At 42.3% G+C, this 22,255-nt stretch overlaps 1 protein-coding gene across 1 annotated transcript in view; it reads left to right on the top strand.

Moving 5' to 3' along the window:
* The window catches only part of LOC126456602 (glutamate receptor ionotropic, kainate glr-3-like), a 199,120-nt gene that overhangs the window by 150,766 nt on the left and 26,099 nt on the right, over positions 1-22,255 (top strand). The window contains exon 7 of the mRNA XM_050092347.1: positions 1,730-2,003. Coding sequence (XP_049948304.1) covers positions 1,730-2,003 — 274 coding nt within the window. The remainder of the gene's footprint in view (positions 1-1,729; positions 2,004-22,255) is intronic.

Below are 22,255 nucleotides of genomic sequence, written 5' to 3'. Positions count from 1 at the left end.
GTTAATTTCCAGGGCTTCGAGCAGGTTGAGTTTATGGCCTTTGTTTTCTAAGTGAAGTTCATGGTACACTGGCTGGTAGTTGTGACCCTCACTGAGTACATGCTCAGCAAATGCAGAGTCTGAATTCTACAAACTCCAGCTGCGTTCATGTTCAACCAGCCTCTGGCTGAGTCTGTAATGCATTTTACGATATCCTTGAACTTTTTCGATAAACACTCAACATTGTCAGTGTCGGAACAGAAATTTTCAGTTTGATCTGTTAGGTAGTCTGAAATCTGCCTTCTATTACTCTTGCTAAACAGATAAACCTTCCTTTTTTATATTCCTATTTACTCCCATATTCAGGGATGTTGCAACGGTCTTATGATCACTGATTCCCTGTTCTGCGCTTACAGAGTCGAAAAGTTTGGGTCTGTTTGTTATCAGTAGGTCCAAGATGTTATCTCCACGAGTCGGTTCTCTGTTTAATTGCTCGAGGCAATTTTCGGATAGTGAACTCCGTATAATGTGATAAATCTAGGCATGTTTGAACTACAGGCAACACGAGCCATGTACATCCTTCCTGGTGGAATGACTGAAACTGATCAGCTGTCCTTTTTTTTTTCCTTTATTGAGTTTCGATTCCCCCTTAAGGGGGCGGGCTGGCAGCAGCTTATTACGCCACTCTTCAGCCTACAGAATTTGTTTTAAAAAGATGAAGAACAAATAATAACAGCTGGCGATAAATTCGGTGACTTACAGGTAAAATGGCAGAAAATGCTGGAGCTTAATACATAAAATACAGGGTTGATGATGCTAATAAAATACACAGGAAGCAGAAAAATAATAGACAGACAATTAAAAAACACGGCGACAGTCTGGATTCTGTTAGCAAGAGATATAAAATGCACACCCAGCAACAGCATGATTTCTGTTCGCAACACTGTGGAAAGACGCACAACACTGAACACTCACTTTAACACTGCACTAAAAAGTTGGCACAAATATGACATACCACACCCGAGAGCAGGTGGGGGAAACTGGTCAGATGATGGGGAAAAAAAGGGGGGAAGGAGAGGAAAAGTGAAGTGTAAGGGGGGAAAGGAGCCGATGGAAGAGGAGGATCCAGAAGAGGGGTGGGGGGTGCTGAGCAGACGTGCCACAGAGTGGGGAAGGCAGAGGAGGGGAGTACAAAAGGACTTGGAGGGGAGAAGGGAGAGGGTAGACAGGGAGAAAACACAGGATGGAAGGGGGGAGGAAGAGGGAGCCCAGGGAAAGGACGGAGGAAAGGAGGGGGGTGAGGATCAGAGTTGATAGGAGGGATAAATGGAGGGAGAGAGGGCACCATCCGGGAGGGGGAGTTGATGGAAGCCACCTAGGGAAAGGAGATGTAGGGTGTAGAGATGGAGGGTAGGGGGGATACAACAGTGAAGACGTGGCAGGGGGTGGGGATGGGAGAATCAGCTGTCGGTCCCCCTCCGTCTAATAGGCGCTTCTGATGCATGGTTGTTTACATCTTTGGGTGGGTTGGTGACATCTCAGAACAGTCAAAGGGACTGTGTCTGTGATACAATATCCACAGTCAAAGTTCATCTTCAGGAGTTCTGGGAATCGGGGTGATGCAAAACTTTTTTGATATGTTTATATGAAGTTTTGAATTTAAGACTTTTGTGCCGCTTGGAAACCGTTAGACAGGCTGGGACCGAGCCATCATATTCGCTCCTGAAAGAGTGACACTTTGGCCCGGCAGGTGTCGCGGCAGTGGATGGCGCCTCGCGTGCAGCTGGCCGTGCAGGCGGGCGCGCGCGCCTCCTCGCCGGCCGGCGACGAGCCGGTGAAGCTGCGGCTGTCGCACGTGCAGGGGGAGTTCGCGCTGCTCACGCTGGGACTCTGCCTCTCCCTGGTCGCCTTCGCGGCCGAACTGGTTGCCAACAAGTACTCCTCCACCGGCGTGGGGCGGGAGCCGTCTGCCGCAGCGGCGAAGGCACTGCACCGGCCGGAACAGCGCCACTGGAGGGAACGCCGTACGCGGCAATCTCCGCAGAACAGCCGCCGCCAAACTGTTATGAAGCACTTCGTTATTGACTTAACATTACAAGAACCTGCAATTCTATGGTAGACTAATTGGAAAGAGTCTTTGTTATTCAAGAAACGTTACACTAATTTACTTGTTTACCCTGATCTGGCTAGAACAAGCAGGCCCTCTCTTGAGGGCCGCATAGCAATATCCACATTATAAACAGTGAGACACAAGGGAGTTAAATACATTAGCTGATGGTTGGTTTTGATATAAACCAACGAGGAAAGTTGAAGATTCGTGGCGGACTGAGAGTCGATAAAAAATGTTGAAATGTGTGTGAAATCTTATGGGACTTAACTGCTAAGGTCATCAGTCCCTAAGCTAGCACACACTACTTAACCTAAATTATCCTAAAGACAAACACACACACACCCATGCCCGAGGGAGGACTTGAACCTCCGCCGGGATCAGCCGCACAGTCCATGACTGAGATTCGAAACGGATTTTCCTAATCACTAGGCAGATACGCTGACTGCTGTGCCATCAAGACAAAGTTGTCATCGTAACTGCACGGACTACCCTGCACACCTCCCGTTAGACTCTAATTCTCATCCATATACTACTGATGTGGTGCCCGTTGTCCTTTATCATTATGGGGCCAGGAGGACTAGAGGTGTAATGGGCCGGCGGTAGTGGCCCAGCGGTTCTAGGCGCTGTAGTCTGGAACCGCGCGACCGCTGCGGTCGCAGGTTCGAATCCTGCCTCGGGCATGGATGTGTGTGATGTCCTTAAGTTTGTTAGCTTTAAGTAGTTCTAAGTTGTAGGGGACTGATGACCTCAGAAGTTAAGTACCATAGTGCTCAGAGCCATTTGAGCCATTGTAGTGTGTGGATATGTTGAGGATTAGCACCTGACGGGAGGCAAGCTAGTGTAGTCCATGCGATTGTGCTGACGACTGTCTGAATGGGACAGTGGCCACGCATCTGCCTAGTAAGCAGAGGGTCCCGGTTTGAATCCCTCTATGGTAAAAAGTCTCAACTTTCCCCATTGTATTAAAGCAATGTCCACTAGTAGCAATTAATTCCTTTGTGTCTTGGTTCATAATGGCTGTGGGATCATATTGCAACTGATCCTTCGGACATGTCCGAAAGAAGGACACCACAGATTTTAGAAATAGTAATGAAGTGGCAGAAATACAAATAATTATTATCTCAAACAAGATCTTAACGTGTCTTTTGACAGTTCGATTAACAGTACTAAATACGGTCTAATTGTGTTAATACTATTTCAAATACTACGAGAACAACTACTACTAAAGGATAAGGAATAAAACTACTGCCAGGAATGTAAGCGGTGCCGGTTCTTGATAGAAGTTATCAGGGGAGCGTTGGAACGTCTCTGTGTTGTAGTGTGCATGGAGCATCGGGTTTTGTCCAGATTGATGTTTGTTCTGGACTGCAAACCCTTGGCAGGTTACGAAATCTTCTTATTTACATTCCCTTATTGCTGGCCTAAATTGATTTCACATTGATATCCTAAAATCATAATCCTAACCTACTGTTAGAAAAATGTCTTTAGCAACCCACGTCTTGATGCTAATTCGATAGTATTCACTTGCTGAGGTAGAGTTGCTGCAAATATGGACACCAATATAAAAACCTTAATTTTCCATGGGGTTTTAAAATTCAGTTCCTCCATTCGAAATGTTTCCTGTCGCTAACATGATCAAGAGAACCACCACTCGGGGACGCAAAATAGCGAGTGCTGGAGCCTCAAGGATCAATTGAATCAATTTCTTGGTAAAAGTAATGTCAAGAAGAGACCGTCGGTCCAGGGCTGCAACCCAGTGAGGGGGCACGCATGAGAAGCCCAAGGTGTTTATAGAGAGAAAATGTGGGGATAAAGGCCTGAAACAGGCCTTCCATCTCATGTTTTATCCTATTTGCATCCCTAACCTGTGTACAAGACTCTTCCACTTTATTTACTTTCTGATCCCGTTTTTACTTGTCTACTATTCACCGGTACTGCGCACTGAGTACTAACTGGTTAAGGGTAGCTTCTAACAACGTGGTTTACGCACCTTTCTGTACTTAAGAGGCTCCGGAACGCCCTATACTTGCAATGTTAAAATAACGCTTATAAATTACATCTTTCCTCACAAAGTATTTGAGGTAGGAAGTTGAACTTTTTACAGATTATTTATTGGAATATGGGCTACAATTTAACACAGGGCTTTTACAAAATTTTAGTTCAGTTATTAAAGATGATTTTTTTTCAATTGTAATGAAAATTCACAACATTTTTTTGCAATTTTTTATTTATATATTCAAAAATATACAGTTTTTTGGAAAAAGGCTGTGTTAAATTATGCAGAAGGTACTGTGTAACATTTACTGAAAGTTTGAAACAAATATGTTTGGAAGATCCTTAGAAAACATGTAATTAGTATGAGAAAATAAAAGTTTTGGGAATCAAGCGACAAAGATTGGATTAAGTTTTTAGTGCATTCCAGGTCCATAGGATGGATTATCTTCATCCTCTGCAAACTCCTCCTCCAGCTTCCTCTTGTTCCTCCTCCTGTTTACTCTTGCTTGTATTTCTAGACTCTTTACAGCCCTGTCTGCAGCCCGAAGGCGTTCCTTGTCTAAAGCAAGCATCGCTCGTTGTTGTGTTCGTAGATTTTGCTACCATTTTCTTCAGTTGCAGTTACTGCAACACTGTTCCAAAAGGTGGTCATGTATGAACACTTATCACATTTCAGTTGTATTTCAATAGCAAGTCCTACGTGCTTTATTATGGAGAGTTCCAGACCAACTTCACTACAATGAATACATCTTACACAGTTTGAAAAAATTCCTTTGAGAACCGACATATCAAATATTTCATTCACATCCGATTCGCCCATAAAACATTCATAGTTTTCACTCATTGAACCAAGCTTCTTCTGTGAAGTATTTTCTTTCCCACTTTGACTGCTATGGGCAGGTGTACTTGAGAGGTTAGGTTCACTCACTTGGTTATCGTCTTTATTGTTTACAGTAATAACACATACCTTTGGCTTTCCAACATTTCTCCTTTTCTTAAAAGCCTTCAGAGGATTTCTAATAACTTTACTCATTATTATACTTCAACAAAACAGAGACTCACGAAACAGAATTAATTACGAATATTTTCGAGATAACGACAGAGTAAATAAACATGAAACAATCGACAGTCACACCAGCGATATATATTGAACCATCGCAGGTTAGCCACAACAGATACTTTATCTCACATCACTAAAATGTACCTGATGAACACGGACGTTAATAATAACACAATTTGACAGCAGTTTAACAGCGCCACAGTGGGTCACGCCTATGTAGAACACATTTCAAAAAAAATTTAAAAATAGTTGTAGTCTTCGGAATTGAATAAATTATATATTTATTAAAAGGTAATAGTCTGCAGATTCAGAAGACGCAAAAAAGTAAAAATTGAACTTTCATGATTTTGAGCCTTTCCGGAGCCCCTTAACCTAACATTTCATTATTATAGTAGCTTTTCCCCGTTAAATGAATCTGGTACTGACCAGGGGAACTCCTTTCCGCTTGAGTGAAAACAGGACGAAATTTCGCATGCTCTGGAAGAGTTGCTAGTCAGTCAGATGGCAGACTGCCCGGAAAGTGGGACGAGCCTTCCAAGGATTATTATCCTGGCTCAGACTCTGCAGACAATGAGCGGCGAGATGAAAGACAGGTGTCGTCTATGGCAGAGCAGGAAACAACAAGAGGAAGGGGTGAGAACTCTGCTTGTTAGTAACTACTGAGTGGAGTCCCTTGCTGTCCATTTGCCGTTACCTAGTTGTGTGTGATCTCCAGACATGTTACCTAAAGCAAAATAAATAGCCACTAGTGTGTCTGCAAACTTGCATGTTTTGCCCCTCCCGGAGGCCGCTGTGCGAAGCCCGAAAAAGTTCTCATAATTTCCGACAAACAAGCCTTCACTTTCGTGATACACGTATCTCATTGGCGGATACATTTTTAACATTATGATAAGAGCTTAGGGAATGGACTTCCAGATCCCTGATTGGAAGAGCACTTAGGCCCTTTGTGGTATTGGCTCCAAAAGATGGTGCGGGATGCCTTTCCGACGTCTGAAAGAAGGCTACCAAGAACTGGCAGAGGAATTCGGTAGTCGGTACTGAGATTCGTGTGGATATTCTGATTCGAACTTCTGCTTGGTGACGCTACTCTCGACTCAGTGCTTGTACGTGTTTTCCTTGGCGCCAGCCGTCTGACAAGTCTTCGGAGTTTCACTTTGAACTTAACACGCATCCGCGGCGGGTAATCAGGAGTATTATGAGAACAGCCATACGCAATAATAACACATTGTCTTAGTCCAGTAACAATTAACAGCGGCCGTGGTTCGGCGCACCAATGCCGTCGGCAACCATCTCAGTGGCAATCAGTGTAAGATCCCACTTGAAAAGCACACTCCCGTCTTCGGAAATGGCGATATACTGGACGAAGAGGCATTCATTCCAGGTTTCCATTTTTCACGCTATCTAGCTTGATCTACGCGCTTCACGCCCTGGTATGCAAGTTTTTCGGCAGTCTACTTCTTGCTTCAGAGAGGATTTTTCTCATCTTTGTTTGGCTATTGAGTTCACTCATTGGAGCTCATTCTTCCTTTATTCATTGATCTGTTATATGCTTACTTCAAATTCGTATTTTTTTGTGTAATTTTTAAAGCTTTGCGATCACGAATGAAACTATAATCTGTGTCCTTTATGTGTCTGGGCACCATCTCAGCCGTAATTGTCAAGCAACATGCTGGTGGCGACGATAACAACCATTCATTTTCTTATCATTGATCTATTTTAGGTCTTTAAATTCATTCTCACATTGTTTTATAACTTCGAAGTTTATGTATCATGAGTAATTTTGGCACAAAATGTTTGAATAAATATTATTTCATCAGATCGAAATCTATCTTTCAGCAACCATTAAAGTAAACTGCTCAACTGAAATGCTCCAGTCCCTCCAACCATAAACAATAGGCGAGGCCGCTGACAATTTCTGGAACTTATCAAACAACGTTTTCCGATGTGCGCGGCAGTTGATTTTTCAGGTAGGCTATTGGGTTCATGGTGGTAATCTACCAGTTTATATGATATGGGGTGACAGATTCAGCATCAGTCTAATCTACAAACCCACGGAGCACCTTATCAACAAGCGGTCGAGTTCGCAGCAGAGCAAAAAGTAATAACAGATAAAAGTAAAATGTTTTCTAACATGAAAAAAGTCAAGCCAATAAGTTTAAGTAAACGCAATCAACAATACAACATGAATCAGCTAAATTTTTCAAGTACAATTTTATATTGTTATATCCTGTTCACTAAAATTATCTGTAAGGTTTTTATCACTTTTTTCGAAAGCGCCCATATTTGCACCATATTTCTTATTGCTAGTTTACAACCTTCATGTACACATTGATTTTCGAATAGAAATAGTTAATATTGATTATTATTTTACTCTTTATCTTGTACGAAAGTCGTTATAGTTGTTAATGAAGGACAAATATATAATATTTTTCCAAAAATATACCTTTAAGTCAGTAACAAAAGAAGGTGCTCATATTTGTCCTTTAATTCACTTTTACTTTTACTACTTCTGCTATTAACAATAATAATAATAGCAAGAATAATAATAACAGTGATAGCAACTGCAATATGTACTCAAGGGTATTAAAAATAATATTTTTGTACATCTTTAAATGAGAAACGCCTTGCTGGAATGACGGGAAATGTTCAACGGGTGCATTGCACAGGTCACAACAATATTCAAGAAACGCATTACTAGAACGAACAGTGGAAAATAAATCGCATTGTTGTATCCAACTATTCATTTTATCTCAAGGACTCATTCACACGTAATTTTTTAATTGACGTGTCTGCCTCTACATCAACCCAGATTACCATGGCTCAATGTTACACTGTTATTCCCCATGAGTCTAGTCTAAGAGACTTTGTATGCAAGTCAGTCGGCTTGCCTAGTTTCTGTGGTTTCTCCTGTGACCGTAAGGTCCTATCAGAAGTAAAACCAACATGAACAGAGTCCCATCTGGCTCCACTACGAACTGTTGTAGATCGACTTTGGCACGAAATTTGATGAGGGAATGAAGCAGAAGTATGATGCCATAGCTTAAACACCCACTAGGGAGGCCTTACATGAAAGCTCATTAGCTTCTCTCTCTCTCTCTCTCTCTCTCTCTTCTCTGAAAGTCAAGGCTGCTTAACTGAGAGTGTGAACACTAGCTCCAACTACACCAGTGAATCTACAATGAGATGTAGTGAAAACGTTGTGCTGAGCACCATCGACCTACACGCCTGGTCCAGCCTGACAAATTAGCAGTGATACTCCACTGCCAGAACATGGGGCATCATACTTTATAATGAGCTGACTGTGATCTCCTGCGTCATCATTCTCGTATGGTACTTTTTTTTATTTATTGAGTTTCGATTCCCCCTGAAGGGGGCGCATGGGAGCAGCTTATTATTCTGCTCTTCAGCCTACACAAGCTGTTTTCAGAAGATGAAGATAATAAATAATAAAAACAGAAGATAAAATCGGAGACTTAAATGGTAACATGGTGGAAAATCGAGGAACTTAAAACATAGAACATAGGATTGATGATGCTAATAAAATACATATGAAGCAGACAGGTAAAATAATACACAGACAGTTAAGAAACACCGCGACTGTCTGGTTTCTGCTCGCAAGAGATATAAAATTCACACCCAGCGACAGCATGATTTCTGTTCATAACACTTTCAAAAGACGAGCAACAGTGAACATTCACTTGAACACTGCACTAAAAAGTTGGCACAAATATGACATACCACAGCCGAGGGCAGACAGCAGGAACCAGGACAGATGATGGGAAAGAAAAGGGGGGAGGGGAGGAAGAGGAAAAACGAAGCGGAGGGAGGGAACAAAGGAGCCAATGGAGGACGAGGACCTATGAGAGTGGGGGGTGGGGTGCTGGGCAGCCGTGACAGGGGAAAGACAGGACGGAAATATAAAAGGCCTTGGGGGAGGGGGAAGGAGGCAGGGAGAGGTTAGGCGGGGAGAAAACAGGATGGAAGGGGGGGAGGAAAGAGGGAGGCCAGGGAAAGGACAGAGGAAAGGAGGGGGGGTGAGGATCAGAGTTGATAGGAGGGATAAATGGAGGGAGAGAGGGAATCATCTGGGAGGGGGAGTTGACAGAAGCCACCTTGGAAAGGAGATGAAGGGTGTAGAGATGGAGGGTAAGGGGGACACAACAGTGAAGGTGTGGCAGAGGGCAGGGATGGGAGAGGAGAGCAGCAACCATGGGGTGTGGGGGATCAAAGTGGCAGGAGGTGTAGAGTATGTGGATGTGTTCAAGGAATAGTAGCAGATGGGGGAAAGGAATGACGTCATAGAGGATCCACATGGGGGATGGGAGGCATATACAGAAGGCAAGGCAGAGTGCATGGTGCTTGAGGATCTGGAGGGACATATAGAATTTGGGGTGCAGGGGGGGGAGCGGATATCCAGGTGGGACTGGCATAACAGTGGATCGTATGGTATCCCAACAAGGCAGCCATATATATCTGTACGACAGACACTCTTAGTATCAGAGATGCATGATTTCAGCCTAGCGCTACCTGGTATGTAGCAATGGCTGCTATTAAATTAAAACAGGGAAAACAAAAATCTTCGATTTAAGACCTGACACAGTGTGTCACATAGAGTTAATTCAGCTATAAACTGCAGCAGCGTCTGGCAGCTCATTCCACAGCACATTCACAGAAGGCCTCTCTAAGTTCCCAGCAGGGGGCACTGGGCACTACGATGGCTACTTTCGTCCAACTTTGAGCATCTTCCCATAGTCGTATACTAGCTGCTCCTCATCCCTAAAACTTCCAACTCCCCAAGTCAGTAAAAGCAACAGCGTCTTCAGCCAGAGATTTCAACAACAAACACCGATGGAATATTAAGGGGCTTGCACAGTGATATCTGACAGTAACCCCAAGAATTGTATTTATTAACGAAACACGTTTCTGAATTAAGTGCAAAGTGTAAGGTAGTCCTATGGTACTTGATCGTGGTATTCTCTTGCACATGGGAAGTCACTTGGAAAATTTGGATCTCTAAATGAACGGTTTTAGGACGTTTTCACTTGGTAGTGTCTTAGATCTTATAACCTTATGGCTTGCCAACCACTTCATTCATGTACAGCTGGATGTGTGGGTTATGTTGTAATGTATTGATCTGTGAGTCGGAATTTCCATATTCGACCCATGGAAGAAAAAGTTCACTTCTTTCAAATTGTAATAAAAGGTAACTGCACCTTTCATACCATTCGTATACTGTCTGCTATCCTACTAATATGTGAACTCACTCTCCTCCAAAAGCTGTGGATTATGTTTGTCTCAAAGAAGTTTCGGTATTTTCTGTAAGGACATATATTTTTTGTAGAACATACTGTACTGAAGCAAACTAATTGTGAACTTCACTTTCCTGAACTAATCTTCTTATTGTGAAGATAATGCTACCGATCATTTGAGACTGTATTAATATGGTATTCAACTGTTACGTGTTGATTCCTTAGGAAATTTCAGGAGCGATGGGTAAGATGTATCAGTCTGAGGTGAGAGACCCTCATCTAGAAATAATCGACTATAAGGGAGAAACGCTGTCATTCCTCTAACAGGGGAATACATAAATGGTTACAGTTGTTGTTAACTTTCAGAGATGGTAGTACGGACGAAACTAGAAAAAAAGTTCAGTAAACATGCGCTCCAAAACACATATCTTAAGAGCTATGAACACTTGTTCATCTTCGATACCGTGAAACACATTACCAGGTGCCCATAGCTCTTAAAATATTCATTTTGTGGTTTATATTCACTACACAACTTTTCTTGCGTTGGTTGGCACTACCTCCTCCAAAATATGGAAACCAAAGAGCTCTCAGTAGAAGAGATAAGGTTCATAGCTTTTAAGGTACCAGTACAGGTAATCCACAGTCAGAAATATGAGAACGATTTTCGCTTATAACTTTCGGCTTGGACGTTTCTGAGCCAGGGTCCCTTGCCTCAAATTGATACATTTACTCTTCTGCACCATCCCTGAAAATCTGTAAGAGCATCACAGAATCACCCTGTGGATGGGTCTGAATGGTTTTCACTGGCCTCCTTTTTTTTCTTTTGCGGGGGTTTTGTATGCTTTTGGTGGAAATAGATGAGTAAAGCGGCAGCAAGTGAAAAAGCATCAGTTCAAAGAACATTTTAGTACATGCTGCATCAATTAGATCCACAGCGGACTGATAGTGGGAATTTAGGTATGGAGGTAGAAAGGCTAAGGGAAGAATGAAGAGAAGTCAGGTCGGTGGCTCATCGAACGCATTTGGTGCGAAACACGCAAGGTAGAAAATAGACTAGAGCCGAGCCAGTTGCAGTTTTCACTACATCTCATTGTAGATTCACTGGTGTAGTTGGAGCTAGTGTTCACACTCTCAGTTAAGCAGCCTTGACTTTCAGAGAAGAGAGAGAGAGAGAGCTTTCAAAACACAACAAAGCTGTCGCGCATTTTGAGGCCAGCCAGGCAGGATTGAAAATAATTGACACAGCAGCACCTAAACGGAAGAAGGTGGATGCTGTGTCACACCAGCGACTGCGGAAGTGTTCATTACGCAGCAAGGCATAGCAAAGCCCAAGCAAGTATAGCTCATGAGTGTATAAACACCTAGCCACTGCCGTACTGAAATATTCTTCTGTTAGTATCGGAAGACTACACCCATGGGCCTTTGATACTTGTGGCACCATCCGGAATGCTGTAGAAGGCCACAGTTCGACTTCCTGTCATGGCAACCTGCCCTGAGACAGGAGATGTAGAGCTACTGCCGCCAGGGGACACGCCAAGCCGTGGGCAGAGTATGCCAGCGACGGCGCTCCTGCAGTGGGTCACAGCCAGCACAGCGCGGGAGACATCAGTCTTGTCTCAGCCACCACTACTGTACCCACTGATCCCAGATGATGTTGCTGACAAAAGCAGTGGTGCTCTAACTCAGCTCAGCCAAGCCGCAGTCTGGCAGGATTGTACGATGCCACGCATACACACGAGGGAAGCAACTGGATTGCCTCAGCCACACTGCCGCTGTTTCAATTATATCCTGGAGGAGACCCGCAATACATGAATTTGAATGTACTAATCAAATCTCCTGACTCAATTCCTATTTCAGTTCCTAACATTAACCCACCTGTCCTATTGACTCCATTCTTGGGGAAAACTGTGGAGGATTTTTTATAATTCACAAACAGCTGCAAAATTAGGGAATTGGAACGACGAGAGGTTACGTACAACTTAGCTGAAGTTGGCAAGTGATTCTAGAGTGTGTGTGATGCGTCACGAGAAGGTGTGAAACATTCAATCCTTCCAAGATATGCAGAGAGGAATAGGAGAGTGTTATAGATGTAAAAACACAACTTCATACTCCCAGGAACGACTTATTGGGATAGCTCGGAGCCAGGCACAGACTTTGGGGAGTGTTTCCGGTTTCATTAGGAAGTTAAACATTAAAATGTATGAGTCGACAGGTGACGCTACATGCATTTACGTAGGGACTGCCTGTTCATGTGTTACATAAAGTGTGCGTGGATTTTCTAAAACCTTTAAGTGAGGCTGTAGCAGCTACAGCAGCCTTGTCCGAGATGGATACAGTGGCAAAGCCTACACAGAGGAAAGTAGTTTATAGTGCTGAGACTGTGTGTGGTAGATGTGGCGAACGGGCGAAAGTAGTTTATATTGCTGAGACTGTGTGTAGTAGATGTGACGAACTGGGCTACGTTCAACAATGTTATAGCAATCAGCAGGGCTACAAGTATAAATGGGTTGGACTCTGAACAAAACTTCAAAGGGATACACAGACATGTGGTTATGGGTTGAAAGGTGCATCTCGCACCCCAATGCTAATCGAAATTTTCACTCCGCAGTGGAGTATGCGCTGATATGAAACTTCCTGCCGTATTAAAATGTGTGCCAGACCGAGACTCGAACTCGGGACCGCTTCCTTTCGCAGGCAAATCCTCCACCAAATGAGCTACCCAGGCACGAGTGAGGACATCTAGTCACAGTTCCACTTCCGCCAGTACTCGACTATAGCCTTTCAAACTTCACAGCGGTCTCCTACGAAGCTTGCAAGACTAGCACTCCTGGAAGAAAGTTTGTAGAGCACTTGCCCGCGAAAGGCAAAGGTCCTGGGTTCGAGTCTCTGTCCGACATGAAACTCTAATCTGCCAGGAAGTTTCATATCAGCACACACTCCGCTCCATAGTGAAAATTTCATTCTGGAAACATGCCCCAGGCTGTGTCTCCGCAGTAGCGTTTCTTCCATGAGTGCTAGTCTTGAAATTCTGGAAGGGAGGAGACGAGGTACTGACGGAAGTACAGCTGTAAGAACGGATCGCTAGTCGTGCTTGGGTAGCTCAGTTCGTAGAGCAGTTGCCTGCGAAAGGCAAAGTTCCCGATATCGACTCCCAGTCAAACACTCAGTTTTATTTTCCCAGGAATCTTCAGTGCAGGCACTGTTAAACGTTCACTGTGAATGTTAGTACAAGGTACCCCCATGCGTAATTGGCGGAAGAACATTGCTTAACAGACTATGTAGGAGGAAGAGTTTGCAAATTTTTGATAGATATAGGACCGCTGGTATATGTATCCGGTGAGGATGTACTTGGGGATGAGGAATTTGAATCCGTCTCCTAGTTTGTCAGTGTAGAGTCGCGATAAATTATTTGAACGACTATTGATCTTTTATATATCTCTTTTTGCCAAGAGTTCATATAGGAAATTTAATGACTAGATTAATTAAAACTTCCGGGCTGAATTGCCGTGGTCCGTACATAAAACTGCTTCTCCTTCCTGACGTTTCGTTGCCTACTGCGGGCAACACCTTCTGAGGGAGTCGGCGACTGGCTGTTAGGCGCTGGAGGTCCCGCTTATATAGAGCGCTTAGATGGCGCACCGCTCATCACGTGCTTTCGACTTTAAAATTATCTCATGCTAGTGCCATCTCTCTCGATTATAAGTAATCGATAGTCACTACGTTGGTACAGAGTAGACCGCCATATCTTGTCTGGTTTTAATCCTTCTTTTTTTTATTAAAATTATTTTGGTGCTTGCAGATCTCTATAGCTTCTCCATACACGCAGATTTAGATTGGGACAAATTGACAAATCAGCTGTAGCGGAACACGTTTTCAAAGACGGTGATCACGAAATAAAATTTAGTGAGACACACGTGATAGCTAGGGCTTCACATTATTATACCCGCATGTGTAGAGAAGCTGTAGAGATCTACAAACACGAAAATAATATTAATAAAAAGAAGAAGGATTAAAACTAGACAAGATACGGCGGTCGACTCTGTACCAACGAAGTGACTATCGATTACCTACAATCGAGAGAGATGGCACTAGCCAGAGATAATTTTAAAGTCGAGAGCACGTGATGAGTGGTGCGCCATCTAAGCGCTCTATATAAGCGGGACCTCTAGCGCCTAGCAGCCAGTCGCCGACTCACCTCAGAAGATGTTGCCCGCAGTAGGCAACGAAACGTCAGGAAGGAGAAGAAGTTTTATATACGGACCACGGCAATTCAGCCCCGAAGTTTTAATTAATGAAGACGCTGGCCGTGAAAGCTTACATGTAATGGTTTAATGACTAGTTTCGACCATTAACGGCTATATTCAAATCTGAAGGGCCTAGAAGCGAAAGATTACAAGACAGGGATTTGCTTTCAACGTTAATGGTATTTTAAGAAAATAAAAAACTATTAAACTGTACTTATAGCAGTTTCTAAGGTAAGATGACACTTTGTCTGTTGGCTGTTAGCAACGTAAGAGAACGTCACCTGTTAAAAAGATACGTCAACTGTCAAACAAATGACGTTAAAACTGACATGGAAGTATCGTAATGTAGGTCTATATATGCCATGAATGACAGGAATTAGAGCAAAAGTTAAACGAGAACACTGCTTTAAGAGCATACGACGTTCTCATACTTGTGATATGACTAAATAGTAAGTACAGACAAGCATAGTTGCCCTGCACACAAAGTGACATCTGTACAATAGCCATGTCGTCTGGAGACAGCGACAGCCAGAGTTTTCATGAGGTGGTCGTACGCCAACTAACCTATGATAAGTGCACAGGCTCATGGGTGAAGAAACCATTAGGAGGTCGCTGCACACAATTTCAAGTATAACAATATAGAATATAAAGTTAAGTATAAAATGAAAACAGAAAACAGTCAAAGCTACAGTCGTCGTAAGGAAATTAGTGAAGTAAACTAGACAAGCTCTGTAAATAAAAATATGGAAATACACAGAAGTCGTTGCTAATAACATAAAAACTTTTTATTCAGATAGAAGGACTAATGATACAGTAACTTGTACAGATCTATACACAAAATGTTCTACATAGGAACAGATAACAGAAATCGCATTATTGTCGATTGGCTTAACTATAGGCAATATATAAAGACAACCAGTGTATGTGATCATGTGATCAGTACAAGGAGGAAATGTCAATGTGTACGGTAATCAGGTCACTCATATAAACACGAGAACAGAAGTGGATGAATGAATCTGCCATGACACAGGTAACAGCTCAAATCTAAAATAACAAAGATGGGAACTAAGTGTCCATACAAGAGTGAGAAGAGATTACAAGAGATTGTGGTTTACAAGTTATTGTAGCAGCCAAACCTATGAAAATATACGTATGTTAGTCAACCTTACTGTGTGCTGGAGGATACGTAAAGATTATCTGGACGTATACATCATCTCCAGTTTATAATTACACCGTATAACACTGCCGTATTTCAAGGTTATATGTTATCGAAGCCTAGGTTGATGTATAAACCCAATCACAATGTAATATGCAAGTCGCAAACATTGTGAACAGTATAGTAACAGTCATTGTAACCAGTAAATATAGATCATTGCCTCATAGAATCATTGACAGATGGCAATTAATGCTGATCAATGGTGTAATCATCTGGCGCCCGAAGTCTACGTCAATCGATATCGATTCTATGTTAGTACATACATCTACTCTTTGTATGTTATACAAATCTCCAAAATAGTCAATAACAGTGCATAATCTAGTAACAATCAATAGGAAACAATAATGCATTTATTTAGTATTCAAAATGGTCGTAAACGCATATAAAAACGGATAACGGCGTCTGTATATATATATCAAGATACCATGGCAGTCAAAATAAACAGTGTACGTGTAATACTACCTACAAAATCACTCACTATAGGCATATTGCAGTTGGCGGCATTCGGTAAGTGTGCATTGCAAAGTGGAATGATTGAGTTACATAAATGGTTTTTAGAAATGAACGTTATGCCAACTCTTGTCTAAGTTGTCAATGTATATTGAAATAGTACGAAAACAGTCATTAACACTCAAATGAACAATAACAAAATGCAATAATGTTCCAAACCTCGATGTATCTATGGCGCAACCACACGGTGGTTCATAATTATGTAACACGCTGCCGATATCTAAGGTAGTATATACATCCAAACATTGTATGCTAGACGTGGCGCAAAGGTAGTTAATATCGAAAGCAATACAATAACAGTCTATATACACAGCAGGGAATTGCCGACATCTTCACGAATGGTTAATGATGTACACGAATCATCTGCCCAGTATAAGACTTTCCACACTGGTGTGGTAGATTATACGTTTTTTGTAAGGCCGAAATCGTCTGCGATCAAATGTATCGAATTCGTCAATTTTGCCGATGGGTGAAAAACGCATCTACCGTCGTACTTCTGGTGTATCCTTTAGATTCTTGAAGACTTGTGGCCATAATACGTCATTAAGACAGTGAGTTACGTTTTAAAACTGGTAGCTATATGTTTAAAGTAAATTACCTGCTTTTCTTTCTGAAATGCACGTTTTGTTATGCGAAAGCACACTTCATTTAAAATATAATATACATTTTATAAATAAATTCGATCGTCCGTACTGCAGCTGTTAAAATCCGAATAAATTAAATAAAAATGTTGATACAAGAAAGAGGCATCGCATCATCCAACAAGGAAGTCTTGAGTCACTACACAGAGTAAGCATCTTACGTTTTTGAATTTTTAGTGATGTTGAAAGCTATTTTATAGGTGAAACTCCTTGTGAGATTAAAACTGTGAGCCACACCAGCACTCTAAACGGTGACCTTTACATTTCGCGGGAAAGTGCTCCGCCAGTTGCGATAACCAAGAACGATTTACGACCCGCCTCCACAGCTTCGCTTCCGCGGGCATCTCTCCTGCTTTCCAAACTTCACACGAGTGCTGCAGCATATCATGCTGGATTGTACTCATGGAAGAAAGGCACTTAAGGAGAAATGGCTTAGGAGCAGCCTATGGAGTTGTTTTTCTAATGAATTAGAAACTTCCTGACAGATTGAAATCGTACCAGACATGGATTCGAGACAGGGACTTTTGCATTTCGCAGTAAATGCTCCACCAACTGAACTATTCTAGCGTGACTCAACACTTGTTCCCGCATCTTCAATCACGACTGTTCATTCTGGGGAAAAGATTAAAATCTGTACATACTGCATGTCCATAAGAAGATTTGCTTTTGCGAAAGAATTCTCGGAAAATCATATGGCTTAAGGTATACGGCACAGAGAACTTTCATGAAAAAAGCTTAATAATACAAATAAGCAATTACATCACTGTATGCAAAATGGAGCACAGTTAATCTGCCGATAATGTGCTCATGCACTCGAAACATACTCGTTAGATGTGTTTCATAATATTTCATCGGTATGTATTGTCGTTTCTGCCGCATGCTACTCAACTGTTACAGCAGCAGACCTCGAGGAAGGAGCAGTGCATCTGTTTGATCATTCCAATCATATAAGTGTATCAGCATTGTTCCTACCATTCCTCGTGCATGCATAAATGTGAATGTAGGATAATGTGAATGAATGTATCTTTATTCCTACATCCACCTCCTGTGTGTGAAAGTACCTTATATTATGAGGCTCTTTTCTGTGTCCGAAGGGAAGCATGTTCTGCTAAGAAATGTTTGCCAATCTTAGAACATTAGTGTGTGGCCAGAGATTTCGCCTGTACAATTCCTTGGGTTGTAGTAGCGAATGGGTGTTTCTTCTATGCTGATCAGGGCGAGCTTAGCCTCTTTGAAGCAATCTTACCGCACCAAGGCCGTGAAAGACCAGCGAACGAAAATGGTTTGAAACACCTCCCGCAGGTTGAGGACTAGGTAAGACAGACGTGGATCCGCTCTACTCTATGTATAGTATCATGAAGGCATTAGAATTTTTGCTTTAGTGCGATATTATCTTACCTAATCATTTTCCCTTCATTGTTTCAATATTAGTCAAGCTGTCAGTGTTTAGATGCGTATAAATCAGGTTGTTCCAACCGAGCTCCAGGGAGCCGGAGCGCTCCGGAGCGCTCACTGCGGCAGCTCGGAGCCCGCGTGGAGGGGGAAAGCGAACTCACTGCCCCCTGGCCGGATGCAGCCGCTACTGACGCAACAATCCGTGTTCAATGACAGCTATAACTAGCCGCAGGACCCCTGTACCTCTATTGGAGGATACCTTTCTATTCATTGAGAGGGATGGTGGTCCGCAGTGTCTTTTATGTCATAAAGTATTTAATTATACGAAGAGGTACAACATACAACGACATTATACACGTCTTCACGCAGCGCACTACGATCAGGTAGAAGGCGTTGCACGCAGAGAACTGGTAGCCAGGCTTAAGAACGACATACCAGGAGACCTAAGTTTAAAACCGGGTTCGTAATACAGAGGGTATCAAAACATGCATCATAGTTCGTGTTCTGGCAAGCCGTTTTCGGTGGGACCACTCGTAAAATAGTGCATGGTAGCAGTTGCAGAATGTTTGTTTACAAGGGAGGTGCAGGGTGCAGGCCGGTGTGGCCGTGCGGTTCTAGGCGCTTCAGTCTGGAACCGCGTGACCGCTACGATCGCAGGTTCGAATCCTACTTCGGGCATGGATGTGTGTGATGTCCTTAGGTTAGTTAGGTTTAAGTAGTTCTAAGTTGTAGGGGACTGATGACCACAGATGTGAAGTCCCATAGTGCTCAGAGCCATTGGAGGTGCAGGCAATTGAAGGGGTTAGCCTGTCGAAGCAGACAATGTCTCATCGAATCCTGGACATGGCAGCGGATTTAGAGACACAGTTCAGGAAAAAGGCGGAGAGCTTTGTTGCATTTTCGCTAGCGCTTGACGAAAGCACCGACACATCGGACTGTGCTCAGCTTGCAGTCTTTGTGCGTGGTGTCGACATGGAGCTGCAAGTAACCGCAAAACTCTTGGATGTGGTACCACTCGATTACACCGCAACAGGACGTGACATTTTTGAAGCTGTTTCTGAATCAGTGGGCAATATGAATTTGCCCTGCGATAAGCTCCATTCTGTTCAAATGGTTCAAATGACTCTGAGCACTATGGGACTTAACATCTTAGGTCATCAGTCCCCTAGCACTTAGAACTACTTAAACCTAACTAACCTAAGGACATCACACACATCCATGCCCGAGGCAGGATTCGAACCTGCGACCGTAGCAGTCCCGCGGTTCCGGACTGCAGCGCCTAGAACCGCAAGACCACCGCGGCCGGCGCTCCATTCTGTAGCGACAGACGGTGCACCACAAATGATCGGCGTCACCAAGGTTTTGCTTCTCGTTTGAAAAATAAACTCACGGACGAATTCGGGAAAGACATTTTGACTCTTCATTGTTTTATTCACCAAGAGGCAATGTGTGGTGAAATAGTAGAGCTAGGTGGCGTAATGAAAGATGTCGTGAAGTGTGTGAATTTTGTGCGGCGTCACGGTATGAATCATCCCCAACTCAATGGATTCCTGAAAGATATGGAAGCTGAGTATGGGGATATACCTTACCACAGTACAGTTCGTTGGATGAGTCGGGGAAGAGTTATTGATGTTTTCTTTGCCACTGGTGAAGAAATATCCCTTTTTCTCGAAATGAAAGGGGAAGAAATGCGTTTTCTGAAAGATATAAAATGGATATCAGACCTGGCGTTCCTAGCTGACATAACTATGTATCTGAATAATTTAAATCTGTCATTGCAGGGCAAAGGGCAGCTAATTGTTGACATGCACGACCAGATCAAAGCGTTCATGGAAAAGTTACGTTTATTTGAGAGGCAGATGAGTAATGGACATTTGTTCTTCAATTGTCTAGCTTCTTTAAAACTACCTGAAGGTACTACTTTCGGCGATTACCAAGCAAAGTTAAAGCAGCTCATCACGTCGTTTGAAACACGATTCTGAGACCTCACTAGTTTGGAAATGGAACTTAAGGTGTTCAGCACTCCTTTTTCAGTTTCCCCCGATGACTTGTTATCGTCACTTCAATTTGAGATCATTGATTTGCAAAATTCCACTTTGTTGAAAGACAAGTACTACAACACGTTGGATTTGTCATGATAGTATCGTACTTTACAGGAAAAAACATTTCCGAAGCTTCACAACAATGCCGCTCAGATCATGTGCATCTTTGGATCTACGTATTGTTGTGAGCAGCTTGTCTCAGCAATGAAAAGAGTAAAAAGTAAGGAACGATCGTTTCTTCAGGATGCAACAATGAAGGCCATCCTCCGCGTTAACGCTACGAACACTTTGACGCCTGATATTTCCGATCTTGTAATGAAAAGAAACTGTCAAGCTACAGAGGCCCAATAAATTTAGTATGCAATTTCTTGTAAAAGAGTTCTTTCTTGTTTATTTCCTGAACATCGTATTTCCTGGTGTACCATGTCACCACGTTATAAAATAAATAAAATAAAATAAAATAAAATATAATAAAATAAAATATTAATTATTTTTATCTGTATGATTGGCTCTCCTATGAGTCGTCAGGTTTTGATTATTCGGTATCAGACGCTTGACAATGGCTTTTTCGTAAATGTAATGTTATTCGTAGTTGACCGTGAAATAAGACTCAAATAATCGGACTTCGTATTTAAATCGTTTCCAAAGACTGCTGCGGTAGGTGCGGACTCAAATCTAAATCTCAATATTAGAATAATTTGCCAGCCATGTCAATACGTCGTACAGAGGTGACTGTCTACTAAACATAAAAAATTACACAGTTAGTTAAATCAGATATATTCAATGAATAAGCCTACAGTTCATAATCCTACTTACTTTTATAAATATAAATACTTTTCAGAATCGTGTGCCTAGTATGGTTGCAACTCGCAGTAATTTTCTATATCATGAAATATGGCGGTGTGCCAGACAATAAACTAAAATACGTGCTTCTCGCACCACTTCAACCAGGGCTCTTCCTTTTTTTTTTTTTTTTTAATCAAACATACGACTAACGAAAATGTACTTTTGTTTTATCAGCGACACAGCGCTGCAGTTGTGTGCCATAGGCTTTATTTATTTGTCACTGATTATTTATTTAATTAATATCTCGCGTTTCCGAGGAAACTCACGCTCGGCATGCAAATGTGCCTTTATATTGCCCCCTGAATTGCGAGGCGAAAGGACACACCTGCAGGCGAGCAATTCACCTAAAGGCACAAGAAAATCTAAGTTATCTACAACTATTTACATGACTTACATTATACTGTATATTATACACAAAATTTGAATGACGCGCGTGCGCCGAAAAAGTTCTTATGTTGGCAAAACAGAGTGCGCGCATGCGCAGAAGCGTCTGTGTAACTACGGCACTGCTGTTATTTCGTAAATTTAGATCACGCGGCACAGTATTGCAGTTCATATTGTTCGTGTGCGCGCGCATTTCTTAGTCGTTGCACAAAGAAAATATTCCACCAAGATTACATATGAAGACTACATTCTATGACAGGTAACTTAGTTTTAAAATTACAATATTTGTTATAATACAATACAACTTTAGATTGTTGAATGTTCTTAGTTACATAGCATTGCAATGAAATGCTTCAAAGAAAAATGTCCGTATTTTTCAGGTGCGTTGACCTATACACATGGTGTCGTTATCACAGTTCATATTCATCTGCTGCACAATAATTTTTTACAGGTTAGTATCGTCGTGGTAAAGTTTTTTTTTGATCACAGTAACATCGTTGTATAACAACGTGATTGATACATAAGCATGTCCATTTCCTATTTCCATTATAGTCGTTGTGATGCAGTTCGTTGTGACAAAAAGC

This window comes from Schistocerca serialis, chromosome 2 (genome assembly GCF_023864345.2).
Source record: "Schistocerca serialis cubense isolate TAMUIC-IGC-003099 chromosome 2, iqSchSeri2.2, whole genome shotgun sequence".
Classification (NCBI taxonomy): domain Eukaryota; kingdom Metazoa; phylum Arthropoda; class Insecta; order Orthoptera; family Acrididae; genus Schistocerca; species Schistocerca serialis.
Note: the sequence above shows the minus strand (reverse complement) of the source record. Positions and strands in the feature narration are given on the sequence as shown.